At 37.0% G+C, this 22,188-nt stretch overlaps 3 protein-coding genes across 6 annotated transcripts in view; 1 reads left to right on the forward strand and 2 right to left on the reverse strand.

The window, feature by feature from the left end:
* LOC306854923 (dnaJ homolog subfamily C member 14-like) overlaps window positions 1-2,538 on the reverse strand; it is a 14,613-nt gene extending 12,075 nt beyond the window's left edge. For 2 of the 4 annotated variants that reach the window (XR_013782874.1, XM_079393240.1), the window contains exons 1-2: window positions 2,154-2,520; window positions 1-1,296 (exon numbers count right to left, since the gene is read on the reverse strand). The exon at window positions 1-1,296 is cut by the window's left edge and continues 22 nt beyond it. Coding sequence is in view for 2 of the 4 variants with exons in the window: in XM_079393240.1 (XP_079249366.1) it covers window positions 1-1,082 (1,082 nt within the window). In the remaining 2 variants the exon portion in view is untranslated. Of the gene's footprint in view, window positions 1,297-2,153 lie in introns of all 4 variants that reach the window. The other 2 variants (XR_013782875.1, XM_079393241.1) reach the window with 2 other exon arrangements.
* Window positions 2,539-5,681: 3,143 nt separating this feature from the next.
* On the forward strand, window positions 5,682-17,180 carry LOC306854688 (NGFI-A-binding protein 2-like). Its single transcript, XM_079392895.1, has 7 exons — window positions 5,682-6,331; window positions 8,854-9,771; window positions 10,495-10,628; window positions 12,189-12,252; window positions 12,573-12,675; window positions 13,019-13,204; window positions 15,867-17,180. The coding sequence occupies exons 2-7, from the start codon at window positions 8,866-8,868 to the stop codon at window positions 15,944-15,946; spliced, it is 1,473 nt and encodes a 490-aa protein (XP_079249021.1). The 5' UTR covers window positions 5,682-6,331; window positions 8,854-8,865; the 3' UTR covers window positions 15,947-17,180.
* On the reverse strand, window positions 16,831-21,119 carry LOC306854689 (uncharacterized protein). The gene is made up of 6 exons (XM_079392896.1): window positions 20,966-21,119; window positions 19,919-20,030; window positions 19,664-19,807; window positions 18,544-18,740; window positions 18,146-18,365; window positions 16,831-17,078 (listed from the first exon to the last, which is right to left on the reverse strand). The coding sequence occupies exons 2-5, from the start codon at window positions 20,028-20,030 to the stop codon at window positions 18,192-18,194; spliced, it is 627 nt and encodes a 208-aa protein (XP_079249022.1). The 5' UTR covers window positions 20,966-21,119; the 3' UTR covers window positions 16,831-17,078; window positions 18,146-18,191.
* Between the last annotated feature and the right edge of the window lie 1,069 nt (window positions 21,120-22,188).

Consider the following 22,188-nt stretch of genomic DNA (forward strand, 5'->3'; position numbering starts at 1 on the left):
TGCAGTTCTTCGCCAGGTTGCCACTTGTCTGCCCCCCTATTGGGAGACTCTGGATTCGAGTTTTCATTCACGACGCCTTTTTTAAAGAAACACCCATGAACACTTGTGGTTAGATCGGACACTTTCCTCCAAACCCTGCTGCTCTGAAGGGCAAGCCACCATTTCCTGCCTCTCTCTCCAGCCACCCTTCCCACAATACACCTCAACATCTGAGAGCCAGCGCTTAGTGCAGCACAAACAAATCTCCAACAAGAAAGTAGAGCATGTCGAGGCCAACGAGCACACCTGCCAATGCTCTCTATTATAGCTACACCTGAACACCAGCTCCAGTCCAGGATTCGCCTCAAATCTTGCGTCATGCCTGGAATATCTGTGACCTTGGAAAGCATGTGTGCTCCAAAGTCGTATAGTGCAAGTGCAGATGATTCAACAGCAACCCCACAGCGGTGGGTCAAAGAGATGATGAGCTCCACGACAATATGGATGCAGGAAATGCACCAGGGGCTGATGAAATCTGCCAGAAAATCCCGACACACCACGACCAGCTGCATCCCGTTTTTCCTTCGTACGCGGCTGTGATTGTGCAGATGGTGGTTTCGTCGCTTCACCTGCTTGTGTCTGCTGGGCCCAGAGGATGCAAAGAAGGATTTGTGAGACATGGAAGATGGAGATGTCCACGATGGTGTTTGATCGCAAGGCCCCTGCCCTGATCCACTCTTTTTGGACTTTCCTTTCCTACCGGCTCCAACATTGCGGGATCTAGACTCCCCATTGCCTCTAAACTCACTCTCCAACTCAAATTTTCCTCCTCTTTCACATTTCTCCTTGTCCTTCTCGGAAATCTCATCTTGCACCTGATCATCATTCAAATCTTCAGTTTTGGTATTTTGCTCTTCATTCTCGTCCACTTCCAAATCAAAGTCTTCATCAGGGAATTCACAATCAAAATCATCAAGCGTCTCATGTTCACAGTCAGGTGCTTGAGATGATAACACATGGCTGTCATTTCCATAACACGGACTGGCCAGAGAAACAATGGGTGGCTCCACAGTATCCCATTGTACAGCCATGTCTTCTTCCATGTTGCTCAAATATCCAAAGGGTCACTCCCTCACGCTTAAAACAGTCATGAGGAGATCCATCATGAGCTTCAGGGTGGCAGCAAACTTAGACATGCATGCACTGTATTTAACAACAGTCTCATATTTACAAAAGAAACACAATATGGGGTCTTCAGCAAGTCCAGCATGGCAGACGATAAGAGACATTTCCAAATCACGGCGGCATTCTGAACACCTGCAAATGAGAAGAAGAAAATTTAGCAAAGTACATTAAATAGTTAATCTGAACCTAGTCCTTATATCTGAAACCATACGTTTACCATAGGGTAAAAACAAAAAGCAAAAATCCCATTTATTTCCTCCATTGAATTATCAATGATAACATATCAACTGTTCAACAAAGACCTACCATCCAGATTGTGATTTAAGTTCTGTAGACACCACAAGTAATTTCTTATTATTCTGAAGTGGAATTAATCTGATATTCCTGAAGAGAAGCAATACACTTGATATAGCACTATTTTTACCCTATAATCAAACATTGTAAATCAATCAAATTTTATATTGCACCATTGTGATTCGAGAACATCACACGCAAAGCATCATGATGAGCATGTTCACGTTAATTTTTCAAACACGTTCCTCCCCCGATTCTATGTTCGTGATAATCTCAGAGTTTCGATTCATGGCTTGGAACTTGAAGATATTTTGTAATATCATACAGAGAAAATTTTATGGAAGATGCTTCATTTACTGTTGCCTTCTAGATTCAGATTTGTGGATAATCAATATAGGTATATTTTTTGTTACATACACAAATATCCACATGAAACCTACAGGCTTGTGTGTTTTTACAACCAAACAATGCATTTACAATTTGTGGAATTAACAAATCGTTTATAGAATTTGGGTAAAGAGATAATTTAGCAGTTTGATGAGTGACTCCTATCAAAAGACCTTTCATTTAGTGTCAGCAAGTTAAGACTACATAACATGCATTCCTATTGTGAGCAATAAAAGCATATGACACCCATGAGGGAAGTACCAGAGAATGACATGTAAACATGCAAACATCACATGTCTGTAACTTACTGAACACTCAAGTCCTGATAAAGTGCAGAAGCATCGACTCCTCAAATGCTGCTCACTGAGGTTTGACGGACGGCGCTTGTTGCTGTAAATGTTTATGCTTAATAATCTTTATATTTGTTTAATCTCTTCCTTTACGATGCTGTTTAGCTTTAGCAGGCATGCTAACAGAAGAGCATCCACAGCGAGCGTTGCTGCATTGCTTCTCTAAGAGCAGTGTACAGACAGGAAAGTTTATCTCGGGTGTAAGATGAGTTTGAAGCAGCTCAGCCCATCTCCTCACCTATCTTTAGCTGCTTTCACTGTCCTTCTCTCTTCATTCTTGTTCACTTCCGAGTACAGCACAAGCGCCGAGACGTCACTTCCGTTTAAGTAACCCTTTCCTGTCTTCTGTTAACTGGTCACTGTGTTGCTAAATTTAGCAACTTTTCAGACAACCCTAGCAACTTTTACTTCCAAAAGCACTTAGCACCCAATTTAGCCATTTTTAAAATTTAATTGGCTACTTTTAGCAACTTTTGAAAAGTAACTCAAACGATAAAAAGGCACACATTTTTCATCAAAATTACACAAGAGGAAACCAAAGATGCCTAGCAGAACACGCATCAATTTTATTTGATGTATAATCATTTTCTTATTTTAACTGTTTTAATTAATTTTAAATAAATTTCTAAATCATTTTAAAAGTTTTATAAATTCCTTGTTTTATTGTTGTGATTATATTTTTTTATGATTATTTTACTTCCTAAAGCACTTTGAATATAGCATTGTGTATGAAATGTGCTATATAAATAAGCTTGCCTTGCCTAAAAATAAAATTATGATCAATAATGTCTACAAATAGCTTTTATTTCCCACAATTGCTCATAAATACAAGTGCATTTGTTCCAGTCCAGTTACAGTTGAAACACTCATCCATAATGCATTAATGTAGCCTAAAACCAATTGCATCCACTTACAGCAAATGTTAAAATGCATTAAAAAGCCATTTTACATGAATATTTCATTTTAGCTTCTAATTTTATTCAAAGCAACCTGCTACAGTGCATAGTTTGCTAGCAGAACAACAGCCCACAGTTTATTAACAATTAAAATGAAGAAATGAATCACTACAACAGTGATCAATTATTTTATCATGGCATTTTTATCCCTACATCTGCCAACATATATTTTTATTGTGTGTGTGTTAAAGAAAGATTAAAGAAATATCAGTGTTCACTTTTACAGTTATTAAAGGACTAGAAGCTATTCAGTGTGAAAGAGAGAGGCTGAAGTGAAATTCTTACCTATGTTTCGGTCTGGAGAACATCCTTGTAATTTTAAATGAATGAAGAGGATGGTAAAACACTTGTGTGGAGCAAAAAAAAAAAACTTTCAACTGTTCCTCTGTTTCCATTTTACAGTCTTCTCCCTATTCCTAATAACCTCAAATTATAGTTTACTGAATGTTTCAAGATATGTTCAAATGACATGTAGTACAAAATATACTTCTACTAACTTAATCTTGGAGTTTATTAGGTTAGAGAAAATTATACAATTGATAACTTTTTAAAATAATTTAGCTTCATAAAAATAAAGAAATAATTTTGGATTGCAACCTTCTTGAACTTATATGGAAAGAAGACCATCAGGACATGGAATCTAGTTTGTGGGGAAGTCGTGGCCTAATGGTTAGAGAGTCGGACTCGTAATCCAAAGGTTGCGGGTTCGAGTCTCGGGCCGGCAGGGATTGTAGGTGGGAGGAGTGAATGTCCAGCGCTCTCCACCCTCAATACCACGACTGAGGTGCCCTTGAGCAAGGCACTGAACCCCCAACTGCTCCCCGGGCGCCGCAGCATAAATGGCTGCCCACTGCTCCGGATGTGTGTTCACGGTGTGTGTGTGTTCACTGCTGTGTGTGTGCACGTTGGATGGGTTAAATGCAGAGCACGAATTCCGAGTATGGGTCACCATACTTGGCAGTATGTCACTTCACTTTTTTCACTTCACTAGTTGTTTGACCAGATCCTGTCAGAACATAGGCTACACATTTTGCCTAGAAATTAAAACCTATTAACAGAGTTCTGCATCCAAGTTTTATTTGATAGTCAAAATCTTTGATACCCCAAAATGGTCAACACTACATTTTTTTCTGATATCCTAATTATGTCGACTCCTCTTTCAGCCTAAAAGACAGGAAACATAAAGTCAAAGTAAAAAGAGTTTGTTTAAATGAGTTTATGGATTAACGTATCTTTCTTGATGCTCAGTCTTTCAGTCTTCATCAAGTGGTGTTATAGGAAAGTAAAATGACTGTTTCACAGCATTGTCCCACACAATAAAGGAAAAAAAAAATGATATGAAATGAAAAGTAATGAGTAAATGAATATATGAATATTAAAAGAATAGATAGATAGATAGATCACCCGATTCAAGAGATAGATAGATAGATAGATAGATAGATAGATAGATAGATAGATAGATAGATAGATAGATAGATAGATAGATAGATAGATAGATAGATAGATAGATAGATAGATAGATAGATAGATAGATAGATAGATAGATAGAGAAAGTTACTCATAGAAAAACAATCCTTAGTGTCCCGGGTTCTTCAGTATTTTTTTAATAAGAGTGGTTTAGTGTCATTATCATTCGTGTGTAATTTTGTTCCTCAAGGGGGCATTATTGTTTCAGTGACTGACCTGACTTTTGCTAAGTGATCTTAAAACAGTTCAACATGAACACTGTACCAAATGCCAACTGTGTTGTCTGAAGAATTACTGTATAGTTTTATTTGTGCAATTTAAATCCAAATGCACAATAAAATATATATGCACAAAATATATATTTTTAATATATAAATATTTGATATAAATATGCACAAATATGTTCTTTTATTCTATTTTTAATAGACAAAGCGGTCAAGTAAATCAGCTGAGCTTACATATGCCACATGTTTAACTGGCAACAGACTGGACTTCATTTGTCTTGCTAAGGCTAACAGTTTATGTGTCCTAAATATACAAAATAAAGCAAAAATAAAACCATTCTATTCGTATTCTATGAATATTCTGTAAAGTTCTATTTAAAATTAATTAGTGCTGTCAAATGATTAATCGCGATTAATCGCATCCAAAATAAAAGTTTTTGTTTACATAATATATGTGTGTACTGTGTATATTTATATATAAATACACACACATACAGTATATATTTTGAAAATGTATTTACATGTATATATTTAGGTATATTTATAATTTATATCATAAATATATTTAATATACAAATATAATTTTTTTCTTAAATATATACATGCATGTGTGTGTATTTATATAAATATAATAAATATACACAGCACACACATACATATTATGTAAATAAAACTTTTATTTTGGATGCGATTAATCGTTTGACAGCACTAAAATTAATACATAATGAATACATAATTAACACACCATATGTAAAGGATAAAAAAAGAATGGTGTATGGAAAAAAAAAAGATTGTAAGGCAGTCTTTAAACACACACACACACAATGAGCGCAGCAACCAGTCTGAGGTGCCGGGGAATCCCGCTGCTCAAGCCGCGTCACTGAGCTCGAACACCGCCCACAGACTCGGTGATCTCCGGCGCTCTTCCACACAACCGATTGACTGTAATCATGTTTGTTGCATTAAATCTGCTACTCGTTATAGTGGGGCTCCGTCGTGCTGTTTAGCGCCTAAACGGCTGGCTTTCACATTATACAGATCTGAGCTTAAGCAGTGAAATGGACAGAATTCCCCGTCCATCCACACCCTGACGCGAGAGGCGCTTCCCCCTGCGCTCAGACCGGAGAGGAAGGCTCTTATTCGGTCAGATGGCGTGCCGCAGTCCGCCCACGCGTTTCTCGCGCCCACACAGGCAGCGAAAGGAGCGTCATTAACTCGCCGCTACTGCCAGCACAGCAGAGCATTGCCGAGACAACACCAGAGTTTCAAGAACATTTTAGACCAGTCGCACATCTGTAGGATAAGGTCTGACAAGCACAGAAAACAAAAATAAATTACGCGTCAGAGGCGCAAAGATCTTTTAATAGAAAGAAAAGTTTGTCTGATTTTGAGTTGAGTTCCAGAATCTAATAGAGTCGGTCGTTTGGTTGCTGGAAGCTTAAGTGTTCTGCTGGATGCTCTCCTGGATTCCGTCTTGAAACCTCTCGAGGTGAGTGGTACTACTGACCAGTCATCTACATTGAGCAATTAGCTACTTTCTTCATTATAAATGATCAGAGGAATGCTACTACCGCGGGTTATATTTAACTCAGCAACACCTCATGAGCATATGAAGGGAATTTCGTAGATGAAGCTCATTATTTGTGAAATTTAATAACATGCAAGCTGAAAAAAAGATAATGTGTGTGTTTTAATAAAAAACATTCTACAGCTACTGTGACTGCAAAATGTTTTTGCTGTAGCATGGCATGCACAAAACATGCAACTTCGGGCTAATAGCTTTTTTATATAGATAAAACATTAAGCTGTTATTTAATTTGATAAAGCTTTATTAAAACGGATCTCTCTCTCTCTCTCTCTTTCTGTAGGACTACCTGAAACTTTTCGATTTTTACATGCTATATATTCATCGTCAGTGTAGTTAAAGGAGGATGCAATGATGGATGCAACTTTTTCATGCCAAATCTGTCTCCAGCTATTATTTTTAAGAGAGAGAGAGAGATAAAAGTGGAAGAAATGAGATGATGAGTAAACATCCATTATTGCAGATTAAGAGGCTTCATATTACACTGCAGGAGGAGGAAATTTGACTGCTCCTCAACTTGGCTCTTGGATACAGTCTTTAAAAAAAGATGTTCCAAAAGGTGCTTTTGCAGCAGTGCCTTAAAAAACAAAGGTTCTTTATGGCATCAATGGATCCATGAAGAACCTTTAACATCCATAGAATCTTTAGCACAAACAGTACTTTCAAGGTTGTTTAGATTATTAAAATGTTCTTTATACACTCTCTCTCTCTCTCTCTCACACACACACACACACACAATGGTTCTCTGAAACATGTTTTTGTTTTTAAAAACATGAGACACTGAACAATATCCAACTGCAGAGACACAGCACTGATGAATGGAAAAGGCAGGGTCTCAATTCATGTTTTTGAAGTTACACTTCTTTCTTATTAGATCATGTTTTTGTGTTCCACTGGATGTGAAACACAAAAATGTGTTCTGTGTGAACCAGCCTTGAAGATGTTCTGGATACAGAGAGCGACTTATTCCTTAGAAAGTGTACAGTGTTGTGGTGTTTTGTACAGTTGCTGAGTAAATTGTGATTTTGTTGGTGGTGGTGGATCCTAACATTAACTAAAATATTAAGTGTCTATTCAGAACAATTCAGACCCAGAAGTTTTCTCGCCATAGTTATACTTCTGCTGTGCTTACATTAACGGCTTTGCATAACCTGTCTCATTTTATTTGCAACCCCTCCGAAGCTCAAATGAAGTCAATATTTATTTTCTGGTTATTCTACTTTGTGTTGGGCATCCAAGTTGACTGGCTCACTGTACATTATCCCATACTAATATCTCATACTTCATTTATTACATTTAAAAACCTTTCACTAGAGTAAAAAGAATTTGTAATTTTGGTAATTTCAGATTTAATGTTCATAAAACCGAAAAAGAATCATGTAGTGTTAAGATAAAGGGCTGTATATATACAGTGGTCAACATTTGAAGCGGATCAAAAATTGTTAATCAAAGTTGTCCTAAGACAAGAATGCATTTTATGTTTTATAACTTTGAAAGGTTTTGATCCACTTCAAATGTTGACTAGTGTGTTTATAATTAAAAAAAACTTGTGAAACCTTTTGGGATAGAGATTTATTACCTCGCTTTTACTTTTTACTTATTTATTATGGATAAATACATACTCTTAATTAAGCTCATTCATGGAGCATTTATTTTAAGTTCAGAAACTACTGTCATTTATTATTAATAGAAACACTTTGCAGCAGTGAGGTGAATGGCACAATCATCTTCAAAACTGTATTCATGAATATTATTCAGTCATTAGCTAAAATAGAGCTATCAGTGCACAAAATGTGTCGGCTGTTTGACATTTATTCATTATGTTTTTATTGTAAGATATCATGTTTTCTTGTTTGTTTAGAACTTAATTTGCCCTGTATACATAAATACATACAGCAGTCATTAGGGAAAGTCACATTTTTTGAAACTGAGATTTATACATCATCTGAAAGCTGAATAAATAAGCTTTCCATTGATGTATGGTTTGTTAGGATATGACAATAAATATTTGGTAAACTATTTGAAAATCTGGAATCTGAGGGTGCAAAAAAAAATCAAAATAATGAGAAAATCGCCTTTAAAGTTTTCCAAATTGAGTCCTTGGCATTGCATATTACTAATAAAAAATTAAGTTGATATATTTACGGTAGAAAATTTACAAAATATCTTCATGCAATGTGATCTTTACTTAATATCCTAATGATTTTTGGCATAAAAGAAAAATCAGTCATTTTGACCCATACTATGTATTGTTGACAGTTGCTACAAATATACCCATGCTACTTATGACTGGTTTTGTGCTATATTATATATATATATATATATATGTGTGTGTGTGTGTGTGTGTGTGTGTGTATATATTTATATACTGTGTGTGTGGTTTTTAAATGATACTAATGACAATCTTTGTGGAAATCCCGCTGTAGCCGAGCATCAGGATGTCACTACCACGGACGCTGGGCGAGCTGCAGCTCTACCGAGTTTTACAAAGGGCCAACTTGCTGATGTACTATGACACCTTCATCCAGCAGGGAGGTGATGATGTCCAACAGCTGTGTGAGGCTGGCGAAGAGGAATTTCTGGAGATCATGGCACTAGTCGGCATGGCCACAAAACCCCTGCATGTGCGACGTCTGCAGAAGGCTCTGCGCGACTGGGCGGCAAACCCAGCGCTGTTCAACCAACCTCTGGCCACCAATGTGGCCCCTTGTGGAATCCCTCTCCTTAGGATCGACAGCGCCGGCGCTGCTGGCTCAGGGGTTATTGGTGGCAGAAAATCTTTAAGCAATGGTCAGCCAGGCTCTCCGTGTGAAAGAGAGGAAGTAGGATCTTGCCTTACGCCGCTCAGGGATAACAGTCCAAAGAGCCCCTGCTCACAGGCCTCTCCTGTACCTCCAGACCATCTGTACAGAGAAAAACTGTCCCCCATGGATCCCCACTGGCTCAGTCCTGAAATGTATGGAGCCGCTGAGTTCGATGAAGAACAGCCCATTACCCCTCTGCCTTTCGCTTGCCACTCGCGTCTTCTTGGTCCTCCGACGCCAACTTCTTCTTCATCCTCCTCCACTATGACCTCTCCGTGGCCCGGAGGTCAGCTGGACCCAGAGACCATTAAAGCTGTGGAGGAAAGCGTTGATAGGCTGCTAAGAACCATGCCGCAAGCAGATCAAACCGAGGTGAAGACGCTTTTGAGACTCAATAAGAAAATGGCCAAGACGGTGGGACACATTTTCAACCTGGAACCTCAAGACAAGAGCAAAGAGGAAGAGATTCGCAAATATAGCCTGATCTATGGCCGCTTTGACTCCAAGAGGAGGGAAGGGAAACAGCTCACCCATCATGAGGTTTGTCAAAGAGAACATTTTGGAGAAATTGCACAGATATTATAAAAATGTTTTTTCTCAAGTTTAGTTGTAATAAACACACAACTAAAGTATTATCCTGTATCTCTACAGTGAAGTTTGCTAAATTCAAACTAAGCTAATCTTCTGTAGACGTTGTGCATTTAGTGGTGTTTGCTACACAACTCAAAGGAAGGAGAGGTGTGCTGTTACTTTAATAAGAAATTAGATTTACAATTTTTATTGTAGACAATGGGACAATTTCCATCCCAAAGCAATGACTCATAACACTCTAGCAACTGCATAAAACACTGAAAAGTTAAGCAACTGCTTTGCATGACAGTAACCCACACCATCTTAGCATTGTGGCGATGACTTTTGCACAGGAAAGCAAGATTTGATTCTACAATCTTTTGATTACAGCCCATTTTATAAACCTTTAAAAACAGCACTGGATTAGATGAATCCAGCAATTCCTCCGGTTCATTTCCAGAGGATTTATTTTATTATCCCACAAGTCTTTGCATGTGTTTTGACAAGACTTTAAAGAACTAAGTGCAACTAGATTTCACAGTAATATTTGATAGCATGCTGTAATTTTAAATGACCGGTTGTAAATATTTAGGCTACTATAAACATTTCAGGAGTTGTTTAATATTTGTCAAAATGCCTTGACTTTTATAGAGCTCAGATGATGCAGTTTAATTTTGATATTTCCACTTTCAGATGCTCATCAATGAGGCTGCTGCTCAGTTCTGCATTCGTGACAATGCTCTGTTGTTACGTAGAGTTGAACTGTTCTCTTTAGCACGACAAGTGGCGAGAGAATGTGCCTACACGTCAACATTTAAACATAACAGGTCAGGAACTACTTTCATCTTGATTTTGTAATTGTTTCAGATTTTGCATCCAGATGTGGTGGTTACAGGTGTTGTTAGATATTTACAGGCATATTTAAAATATGCACATATACACAGTAAATGCAGCAAAATTAAGAGACCACTACAAAATTGTCAGTTTCTCTGAATTTACTGTTTACATGAATGTTTAAGCAAATTGAACATTTTTGTTTTATTCAACAAAATACTGTTTGAAATATATAATACTAATCAACGCGACTTTTATATCATTAATTTACTGAAAATGACTTTGGGTCAAAATATTATGCTTTCAGACCTTGAATAATGCAAAGAAAACAAGTTCATATGAATTTTTAAATATCACAATACTATTGTTTTAACTTGGGAAGAGTTTGAACATCAATATTTGTGGAATAAATCACATGAATAGTAAATCCACAGAAATTATTTTTTTATTCTGATAGTTAGGCTCATGCCAAAAAAAAAGCAAACCATGTTTTTATTTTCTGCCCAACTTTTCTGAAAAACAGCCTTTTTTTTAAACTCCTCCAAGAATTTTAATTCGATCTTCCCCAAACTTGGCTCATTTAATTTTCAAAGGTGTTTTCATGAGCCACACAAAACAGTCATTCAAAAGAAAGCACACAAAAAACAACGTGAGTTTCGCAATGCTATAAGATAATGAAATTTGGTTTATCATAACTAAGACCTGAGAGTAGCTGAGCAGTTTTAGCACCACCTACTGGCGATGAAATAAAAAAAATGGTTTGTTTCACAATTGTTTGGCCTAAAAGAGTTAAAAGAGTCAGACAAAGGAGACATGCAATGAGACTGCGCAGTTTACCACAATGCATTGGCGAATCATGACGAAGCCTGGTGTGTGTCACCATGTCCATAGGTCCATGTAGAGGGATTATTATAAAACTATCAGTTATGTCTGTTGACCATATGGTGTAAAGGATATAGTCAAAAATATAAGTGCAGATTTGAACTGTTGGTGGTGTGAGACTGTTAAAGAAAGAGACCCCAAATTTGAAGATCAGACATTTACCATACGTGAGTTCAAGCTTTTTATTCAACAGCTCAAGCTAAACTGATGATAGTGGAATTGATTATGTAGTACATTCAAAACCAGTGCATTACACTTTTAGCTGACCAAAATCTATAATGTATTCAAGACAAAAAATTGGTCCAAAGCGCTTGTGTAGAGCAGAATTTATTGGAGGTAGAAGTGCAGCGTGGTTCTTCTGGACCAAGGTTCTTATTTGTGTGACCAGACCTTTATGCCTGTTAACAGATGTGCTACATTTATAAGAAAATATTTCAAATAAATCCATATGATAATCTTTCAACTCATGGAGAAAAACATTTGGGCAATTGGACAATTCACTTAAATTCTTGAAGTTACTGAGATATAGGCATTTTCACAAAAAGCTGTATGAAAGCTAACCTTTCCGCCTCTTGTGTCGTTTTTATATTTGCCCTTCAATACTGTGACTTTTTTTCAATTAAACTTATTTGATCAGAATTTGAGCTGGGTTTGTTGTATTATCATCTCAGGACATACTCAGATGATTGTACTGCCTCTGTTGACTGTTCTGCTCAGAAGAGAATCAAGCTTGATGTAAGTACATCAAGATATGTATCTATACATACATCTGTATAAATGGTAAACAGGACTTGCTCAGGTGAAGTTTGGGGAGATGCTTACACTTTATTAATAGTGACTTGACTATATAAATACAAAATGACAAGAAAATGAACAGGTTCCCTTATAGGGTTAAAATAAAGATGTAAATCGATGCATTGAGAGTTACATTGGATGTCAACTTGTGAACTCCTTTTTGTAGTACTATTGCACTCGTATCTGTTATTATAGTGTAACAAACCCACTACAATTGACAAAACGAGTAACGTTTTGATTAGAAGTACTACTTCTTTCAGGTCACAGATTCTGACAGACTGTCTAAGGATCCAGTAGCCAACAGTGACAACAGATCTACAGCGGATGACAACAGCCTAGATAGTTTAGATAGTTTAACACAAGGTAAGATTCCTTATTTTCATTGCTTTTATTTTAAGCATTGATATATTTATGAATGTCCAGTGTATGTCAGTAAATCTTGGGGCATGTAACCTCAAACCATCATTGTCCCACATTCTGTGTTGCATTTATTGCAAATGTCATTATGGTCGTAGCCATGAAGGATGAAAAAAGTGATCACAGTGGGTTATTTTCCCTCTCTGAGATGATGTGAAGATCAAGCATAGAAGATAACAAAGCAAAGTTGTGTCCATTCATACTCATGTCAGGGAAAAACATCATTGCTGAAAGAAAGCGTAAGATTTGATTGAGACGCATGTTTGTCTAATTCTGTGTGTCTTGATAGATATCAGCCCTCAGTTGCACCCCTCCTCATCCCCTCACCCCCTCACCGACACAACTGGCCTCATCACCTGGAGTCGCCAGCTCATGCAACAAACTCTCATGGATGAGGGCCTCAGATTGGCTAGAATGGTGTCACGTGACCACGCAAGCAAAGTCAGCCTAGGGTCAGAAAAGAGACAGATTTCAGGTGAATACTAGATGTTTTACAACACGCACACTTCTCATGCACCTACCACAAACAGGGAACAAGACAGAGTTTAGATTTACTTCCCCTTTGTAAACTTAGGGTCAGAAAAAAAAGAGATGCTTACCTTCAGATTTTGTTAATCAATATGAGGACATTTTGTTTCTGTAACACTTTATTTTAAGGTGACGTAGTTACACGTTACATGCACTTACTATGGTAATGACAAGAAATGATGCATAATTACATTTAACTAACCCTAAACTAAACTTAGAATAACCTAACTCTAAGAATTTAGTAATATTACTCTGAAGTTATTTTTGTAATTACACTGTAACAGTGTCACCTTTAAATAAAGTGTAACTTTTTTTCTGTATAATTTATAAGTGTGTATTTTTGCTGCTACAGTACAAAATGCTACGTCAGAACTGATAGCAAGCTTGGCTATTTAAAGATTTATTGAATTTTTTTTTTTTTTTAAAGAGATTATTGTACTGTAGAAAGGGTCATAAGTGTGTTAGAATTATGTCAGAATTCATGACATTGTATAGATTTTAATTGTTTGGATACAGTCAAGTTCAAAACCTCCCAGGTATGTTTCATGTTAAAGAGGTCAACCTCTCTAAAGAACAAAGTATGTGTGCCTTTATTCTCTTAAGAACGGGACAGTTCAGTTCTGTCATAATTCATCCTCATGTTGTTCCTGTAGCAGGGATCCTCAAATCTGGCCCATTCCTGCAGAGTTTAGCTCTAACCCTAATCAAACACACCTGAGCTGCTAATCAGAGTCTTCAAGATCATTAGAAAATCACAGGTAGGTGAGTTTGATCAGGGTTGGAGCTAAACTCTGCGGCAGATTGGACCTCCAGGGAAAGATTTGAGGAACCCTGCTGTAGCCTATGTCTGTCTTCTATGTAACAAAATAAGATATTTGGGTTCCTAAAACAACGGACCACATAATTAATTAAACATTTGAAACAACTTGAGGGTGAATAAATCATGACAGAATTTTAATTTTTAGAAAATGTCCTTTAAAGGCTGCAGGGTTGATAGTGATGATAGTGCAGAGACTAGCACACCTTGAAGTGTCTCTGAGGAATAAATAAGAACAGTGACACTGATTTATTTTACTTATCTAGTTAGCTAATCTAGCTAGCCTTTAAGGATGGAATGAATCAGAGATCATCAGATTCGAGAAGCTCATTCAGAGGCAAACATCTCAGTCAGACGTCGTCATTGGGGACCGCAGAATAAAAGAGAAATGAGAAAATGCGAATGGGTGGTGGGGGCCACAGGAAGTGCTGTGTGGGTGATAAATTGGAGCCCCCCTTCCCTGTCTGACGTCAAAGCTTATGAAAATGTGTGAGAAGAGGGCGGATGGATGGATGGAGAGAAAGAGGGGGTGAATGAGTAGGAGGGAGTGAGAAGGGCGTCGTTTTGACTCAGAGAGACGGAGTAAAAATAAACCATGTGGGCAGTGAAGATGCAGCCGCTCTCTCTCTCTCGATCTTAATGAGCAAACACTAGTGCTTCAGTTCAGTGGAATGGCCAAAAATGAGCTTTAATCAGTCTTTCTTTGTATTTTTTTGTGTCGTCTCTTTCAAGCGAAAATGCAAGTTCCTCATTTCATTGCGCTGTCAGTCATTCCTCAGCATTGTTCTGCCTTCACATAATAATATGAGTTTTAACAATGTTTTATTGCATTGCTGTAATGTATTATTAATGTCTGCCGAAGTGTGGGAATTGTGATGTTCACAAATGCAGTGGGAAACCCAATGATGCTGATTCTCCCCGTTCCAAATTCTAGTCTCTTGATAACTCTGTGCATTAATGAGCAGAACATATTTAGAGGAATAGTTCACCCTCAGGCCAAGATGTAGATGAGTTTGTTTCTTCATAAGAACAAATTTTTGAGAAAAAAACATGGATCCTGTGCAGTGAATGGGTGCCGAGTCCAAACAGCTGATAAAAACATCACAATAATCCACTCCAGTCCATCAGTTAACGGGTTGTGAAGTGAAAAGTTCAAACCAATAAATGGTTAGGATGTTTTAAACTTTAAATGATCGTTTCTGGTTCAAATATAAGTCCATAATCCATAAGTAACAGGCCATAATTTATCCATGTCCTTTTTCACATCAAAATCCACCAATTTATTTGTTTAGGATTATTTTGGATGGTTTTCACTTGTAAATGGTGCTTGATCTGTGCATATTTCTCTCCTTATTCAGTTGAGATGACTTTGTTTTTTACTGCAGAAAGCAATATTACACATAGAGGACTCATATTTTAGCTGGAATCTATGGTTTTAATTAAAAATGTCTTAATGATGAATTTGTTTCTTACAAACACGCAGCTTTTCAGTTCCCAAGATGTTAATTGCTGGACTGGAGTGGTGTGGATTATTGTGGTGTTTTTATCAGCTGTTTTGGACTCTCATTCTGACGGCACCCATTCACTGCAGAGCATCCATTGCTGAGACACTGATGTAATGCTACATTTCACCAAATTTGTTCTAATGAAAAGATTTTTAAGCTCGAAGAGATAAACTAATAAACAACAAAAGACAATTGATACCGTATTGTGTTCCTGAAACTCTTTATTATTTAAAAAAAAAAAACTCACTCAAATTTAAAATCCAAAAACTTTGTTTATATTCTCATAGAGGAGGAGGAGAAAGTGTCCGAGAGGAGAGCATCGAGTAACAGAAGCAGCAGTCCAGCAAACACCAAAGACGATCCATAACTGACAGTCTGCAAGTCTCCATGTTGAACTCAGGTTGGATATCATGTCTAAATGCAGCCGTGGTGTTCGGTTCGCTATGTTGAATTGTCCTGTTCTATAAAATTTGTATGCACCTTATCAAGTTCTGTTAGAACATTTAAAGGCATTTGGCAGAAAGTTGTTGTGTCTTTGCAAATGAAATTTGAAGCACATACAGCTTAGTTCAAGCAAGTGTTACAAATACATTCCATATTCTCTGTCAGGTTATAATGTCAGTAAAAAGCTTCAATGGTGCTAATTTTGTGTCGAGCAAATTCTAGAATGAAATTGCCTAAACCTTAATTTATTAGGATAGATGACATGCTTCTCGTTCTAAGCGGAGCTGTGAGACATTGGGATTTAGTTTATTCCATTTTCTCAGTTTCTTGTTTTGGTGGAGTTCTAACAAAAGTTTGGGAGGAACATGTTTATTTAATCCAACAAACTGCTCAAACACTTTATGTACAGCGAGCAAAACACGTTTACAAGTTTTGGATTATATTAACATGTGAAATCCTGAAACTGACTATAAGAACCCTTACACTAGTAACATACTAATGCAGTAAATATGAATATATCAACTCTAAATGCACAAATGAGTTTTCATAGGTTACAAAATGTAAATGATTCAAATGAATCATGGGGGGAAAATAATATTCTCACTGTTTAAAGGTTGAATGGCTAATGAGAATAGTAAGTATGAGTTGTGCATTACAGCGCTAATGTTAGAAATAGATCTGTGGCCTCTTTGATGACAGATTATTTATTTTTTAATTTCTCAATAAATTATATTGTAATGTTTCTCATGTTTATTTCTCTAGATTGTTACTTTTATTTTGCTAACAGTGTAAAAATAGAAACTTTGTGTATTACAGCAACAACTTTTATTTATCCACTGCTTTTGTTTAAGGTATACAGTATTGTACATGAAAATGTATGGGCAATTTTGATGTTTCTGTCTCATTTCTGACACACGGTTCCACCACCCACACTCACCCTAGTCTCATCTCAACAAACCAAGACAGACGATGCCTGTGATTCACTTGCCCTACCCTGCCATCATCATCATCGTCATCGTCAATCTCACAGATGGGGAAGAAAAAAAAAAAACTGTCTGGAAAAAAAGAGTTATTGTTTCAGTTGCCTGTTTGGTGCCACTGGTGACAGATTTACTCGATCAGTTAATCGCTAATCAATAAATTGATTTCATTTGAGTAATATGCTTGTGAAGGCCTATAATTAAAGTGATAACCAACAATGAACCAAAGATCGTGTCATTCAAAAACTGTGGGACTCTATATTTATTTTTTTCTGTGAAACACAAAAGAGGATATTACTTATTACTTTGCAGCATTTTTGTCCAAATTAAAGTAAAGTCAAAGGAGTTGTTTCGGACCATTGTGACAAAAAATTCAAGTGTTTTGCAAAAAGGAAAAAGAAATCATACAGGTTTGAACGACAGGAACTATCCCTTTAGGCTAGCTTTTTCAAGAAACTGCAACAGGTACACTGTAAGTGTTGTGTAAGAGCATATCCTTGTGTACTGGAGTGCCTTGAAGGTGGCCTTTTTCAAGGCAACAAACCAGTTTTTTGTGAACACTAAAAAGTAACATTAAGTAGGATGAAAAGAGATTTGCCCATGTCATGTAAAAATGCCTTGCTGTAGATATTCATAGCACTGGTGTTCATTTAAACATAACCATTTATAAACTAATGAGGTTTTACAGCATTCATGCTACCAGTTGGTATGGTCCATTGATTCTCTACATTGTAACATTTTCTAGTTTATTTACTGTTTAACTGCTAGACAACACTATACTCATATATTGTGCTCTATGGTAGTGAGAATTCAGCATTTGGATAAAAACAGTAAATCATTCTAAAAAAAAAGATATATTCATATCATTTCTACTGGTACACTTTTTTGTGATAGAACCAAATAATGACAAGATCAAACTAGGCGATGAATCATGAAATGCTAAAATGAAACAAATACATGTGCATGCATTAAATGTTTTGTTGTTGTTCTCACTTTATATTAAGTACTTGCACAACAACTTTGTGTGCTTTACAATTTAATTTTAAAAAAATCTAGATTATCACTGACCAAACCTCCAATAGTTCAAAATCAAACATATATGATAGTCCATTACTGACATTATTGGTGTGTTCACTTATCACCTCATCTTCATTTTTTGATGAATTTGATTCCCAGCATCGCTTTCCTTCAGGTCATGTGTGTAGTGAGGTGACGCAGAAACTCTCCGCGGGTGCTTGTGTGTCCAGGAAACACAGCGTGACAGAACTCACACACCTGCGACTGCAGCGTGACTCCAGACATGAACAGCCCTCCGGCTTGACTGACCAACTCACTGTCCAGAAACGAGGATGCCCAGGGCCTCTGTGGGACAGAGAAACAGCCTTCTCACACATGTCAGATGTTCAGAGTTTGCTTATGTTGTGTAAGACGTGCAGGAGGTGTGATCACAAGCACAAAACATTAAGTCTTTCAAGTTGGGAGCTTAAAGAAAAGAAACTGAAGTGAACCAACGCTAACTAAACACAGGTGTGATACGAACCCGCAGTCTTTGTGAAGTCTGGTTTGCATAATAATGTTGCTCAACTCTCCTCAGGTCATCCCAGGCACTGTTTTCCACCGTCTTTACCGGATCGTGGAAAACTGCTTTATCGCGGTTATCCTGTTTCTGATCTAGCATGTCCAGGTTAAGATGCAGTTTGTCTAGTCCTCTATCAATATGACCGAGATCATTACCAGCTGAAAAACAAACATATGCATAGCAGAAACCTTTATTTGATGCTTGAGGTCGAATGATGCAGAAGTGCAGACAAAAGTGAGAAAGTTTGATTTTGAATGGAAAAATGATATTAGTGTTAAGGCCTGTTCACACCAAGAACAACAACTATAAAGATAACTGGACCGACTATCCACTAGTGTTGGGGAGTAACTAATCACATACACAGTTATATCATTTAATCACAAAATAACGGTTAAAGTTACATTTACTGAGAAAAAATGTGTAATTAAATTTCTTTCCAAAATTGCATTGAGTGCTCTAAAATATGAGACACCAATGTTTCAGGAGTTTAGGACAAAGAACAGGACACGTGTTTATTTGATAACTGTTTTATTTCCTATTTGGGTTTATGTATATGCTTTATTTTTAAATTAAAAATAGTTTTCCCCCCAAAAGCATTATTAGATGCCAGTGTTTCCTGTCATAGCTATGCAAAGATTTGATTTCAAAAACAGTATCATAGCTATTTTTTAAACTGTAATTAACCTCAGATTGATCTCAAAGTAAAAAGTGGTGCTAAAGTCTGATTTTGTGGTGGCTGTGCTTTAAAATTAAATGATTATAATCTTAATTTAAGTGATGAAGGATTTTGAAAGTCTGACAGTAATCAGTGTTGAGTACTACTGTAAGGTTAACCCTGCCTGCTTTAAATGTTTGAAAATTATTAACAGTTTAGAAAAAAAAATTGAAATTTAGAAAAGCAGCAAAACGAGTGGATTTGTACAGCCAAAAATAGCTGGGAGCAAATGAGACCGGAAGCAACAATTTGTATGTGAAGAACAAGGTGGATAGTTATAGTTATGGTCCTTGGTGTAAATGGGCCTTCAGTCAATGGTAGACTTCAGAAGTGATCATTTCAACAGACACAGGGAGAATACTATACTTTGAAAGCCCAGTATGTGTGGTGCATTGCGATCTCTGAGAGGTTCTTGCTCATGGTGTTCTGCAGGATGGGGTCGGTGTCCTGACTTTTCCTCTGGGCACTGACACGGCTTTTCAAAGTTCCTAGTTGGAGCTGTGGCCAAACCTGAAAGTGAACATTAATATATCATATAATATAGTGTATACACTAATTTAATACACTGTGACATTAATAATGAAGTAATTAGCAGTAGTTTATTTGCAAGAGTCTTCTGACCTTGCTGTCGTTGTAGTGTGTCAGAGAGATGTTGTATTATTGCTGCTTGTTTTAAGCAGAGTGACTGGAGACGGACAAACTCCTGGTACAGTGCTGCATACGCCTCCTCCATCTAGCGGTTATCAGTGGAGTAAATTAAAAATAAAGATGGGTAGGTTTAGTGGTGGGGATGGGAGGGTTTAGGGATCTGTAAGGTGGGAGGAGCTGGATCTAGATCCAACCACAACCCCTGGATCTTGTGTTTACAGTGAGGACCATCTCAGAAAAAGTACAAAATTACATTTCATTGATTAGTGTGGCAAGCTGACTCCATTAAAAAGCCTGTTATTTGTTTTCAGCTCATTTGAACAATAAAACAATTATGAGTTTTTGATAATGCATTGGTACTCTCCATGGAGCAAAAAAAATAAAAATTACTTGAGAAAGAGAGAGTAAACAGAAATATACAAAATATAGCCTAAACATGCAGGTTTCTGGGTGTCACATAATTTCTTTGTTTATTTTACCATCAAGAAATATAGGAGACCAGGTTGGTTGTAACTGGGTACTATAAAATAACCTCTGAATGATTACCCATTTGATTTGACATGAATAAATTACAACTTGTCAGATGAGAACAACTTTTCAATCTTTCCCTTTTGCATTTTCGATTTTTCTTGCTGGACAATTTCAGTGGACCGATAGATAGATATCTAGGAGCATTGGCACACTTCAAACTAAAATCTGTCGCGCAGTGTGTTCCTCCGCAACAATACTTGAACCACAGGTGTCAACCGAGACCACAAGTTACGCAGTAGCATTAGTAACAATTGTTTGTACCACTAGACATTCAAGAACAATATGTAGCAAACACCTCTGCGTACGTCCTCAGAAATAGATTCAGTATCACTATAATTATATCAACACTGACAAACACGTTATTTTCTCCTAGAAACATTCAGCTTCTGTCGCTCTGTACTGTCATCGCAGTAGGTTTCTACAGTGCACTGCGGTGAAAGCATAAAGAGGAAGAACTTATAGCAGTCTATATAATATATACATGCTTACTATATCCAAACATCCGTGATCAACCCGATACAGCTGAAGATATATTTACGTCTGACACTCTCTGATGATGATGCCGTATATGCTCTCCAGCGAAAAATGTACTAAAACAAGAAATCAGTATGTGCCAGGAAATCAAAAACAGGAACTCAAACAGGAACCTCCTCCTGGGTCTTTTTTTTTTAAGTAACCCAGCACTGTTTTCATCACGCCTGCAAGTAGCGTCCACACTAGGGGTGTTCAGAGTCGAATCGGAATTTTCGAATCTTGACGAATAGTCGAATCATATGTTTGGGGGCGGGGCTAAATACAATACAAAGAGTCAAATCAGACACAGTCATAATTACTGAAATTAACACACAGGGAAAATGTGTAACGGACGACTCGCAGAAACAAACAGGGTAAATAATGTTTTATGTTTAGATTAAAAGATAGTTAACATTAAACATCAGCGAAACCCTAAGAACTCCCAACAATTTTTATTTACAATAGTGCTCAATTATAACGTTATGTATATGACAGTAGTTATTCTGCATTTCTGTTTTGAGCTGCGCGCGCTGAAGATGAATGAAGTTTTTATGGCAGGTTTTTAATCAATGGGATTTAACTCATCATTTATCTCATAGCCTATAAATATGCTTCGTTATTTATGCAACGTAACGTTAATATTACGACTTATGAAATACCCCGAATGCACATGTCACGAACGGCTGAAAAACCGGCTGAAATGTTTTGAAATCGGTAAATTGTACCCTACCTGATCGAAAAAAATCCAGTCTTTCACTCTGCCTGTGTCGATTTGAATCTTGTTAAAGATTTATATCCCTGCAGCCAAAATGCTCCTCTGTCGGTCACGGACTATGGAAAGTGAAATTTAAATCTATAGGGGTGGTTGGATTTATTCACGCATGTTAAAATATTTATTTGAAGCTTCTTTCTTTTCAGATTCTTATTTAGAGCATTATTTTAATAGGCAGTATATTAACTTATTGGGAGAAAACTGGTAGTTTTATGTCAAATCAAAGATTTGAGCCCCCCTATATTTCCAAAATGGCATGATCATAACCCCCCGCGAATATTGGACTGTGAGATTGGGAGTTGAATCAGGCTCCTCCTATCACTATTCGGGGTCACCCCTAGTCCACACTTGAGGCGTTACTGCTTGGGTAAATAAGGTGTAATTTTATGTCATAGAGTGGCAAAATAGTGTCATTTAAATAAATAAC

Source organism: Barbus barbus, assembly GCF_936440315.1.
Source record: "Barbus barbus genome assembly, chromosome: 35".
Lineage (NCBI taxonomy): Eukaryota > Metazoa > Chordata > Actinopteri > Cypriniformes > Cyprinidae > Barbus > Barbus barbus.

Bases quoted from the DNA above. Each gene is read 5' to 3' on its own strand.
- LOC306854688 (XM_079392895.1), top strand. From the start codon at position 8,866: ATGTCACTACCACGGACGCTGGGCGAGCTGCAGCTCTACCGAGTTTTA. The intron at 10,629-12,188 runs GTCAGGAACTAC...TTATCATCTCAG, and splicing joins TCAACATTTAAACATAACAG to GACATACTCAGATGATTGTA. The intron at 13,205-15,866 runs GTGAATACTAGA...ATATTCTCATAG, and splicing joins AGAAAAGAGACAGATTTCAG to AGGAGGAGGAGAAAGTGTCC.
- LOC306854689 (XM_079392896.1), bottom strand. From the start codon at position 20,030: ATGGAGGAGGCGTATGCAGCACTGTACCAGGAGTTTGTCCGTCTCCAG. The intron at 19,808-19,918 runs GTCAGAAGACTC...GTTCACTTTCAG, and splicing joins CACACTACAACGACAGCAAG to GTTTGGCCACAGCTCCAACT. The intron at 18,366-18,543 runs GTTCGTATCACA...TCTGTCCCACAG, and splicing joins AGACTTCACAAAGACTGCGG to AGGCCCTGGGCATCCTCGTT.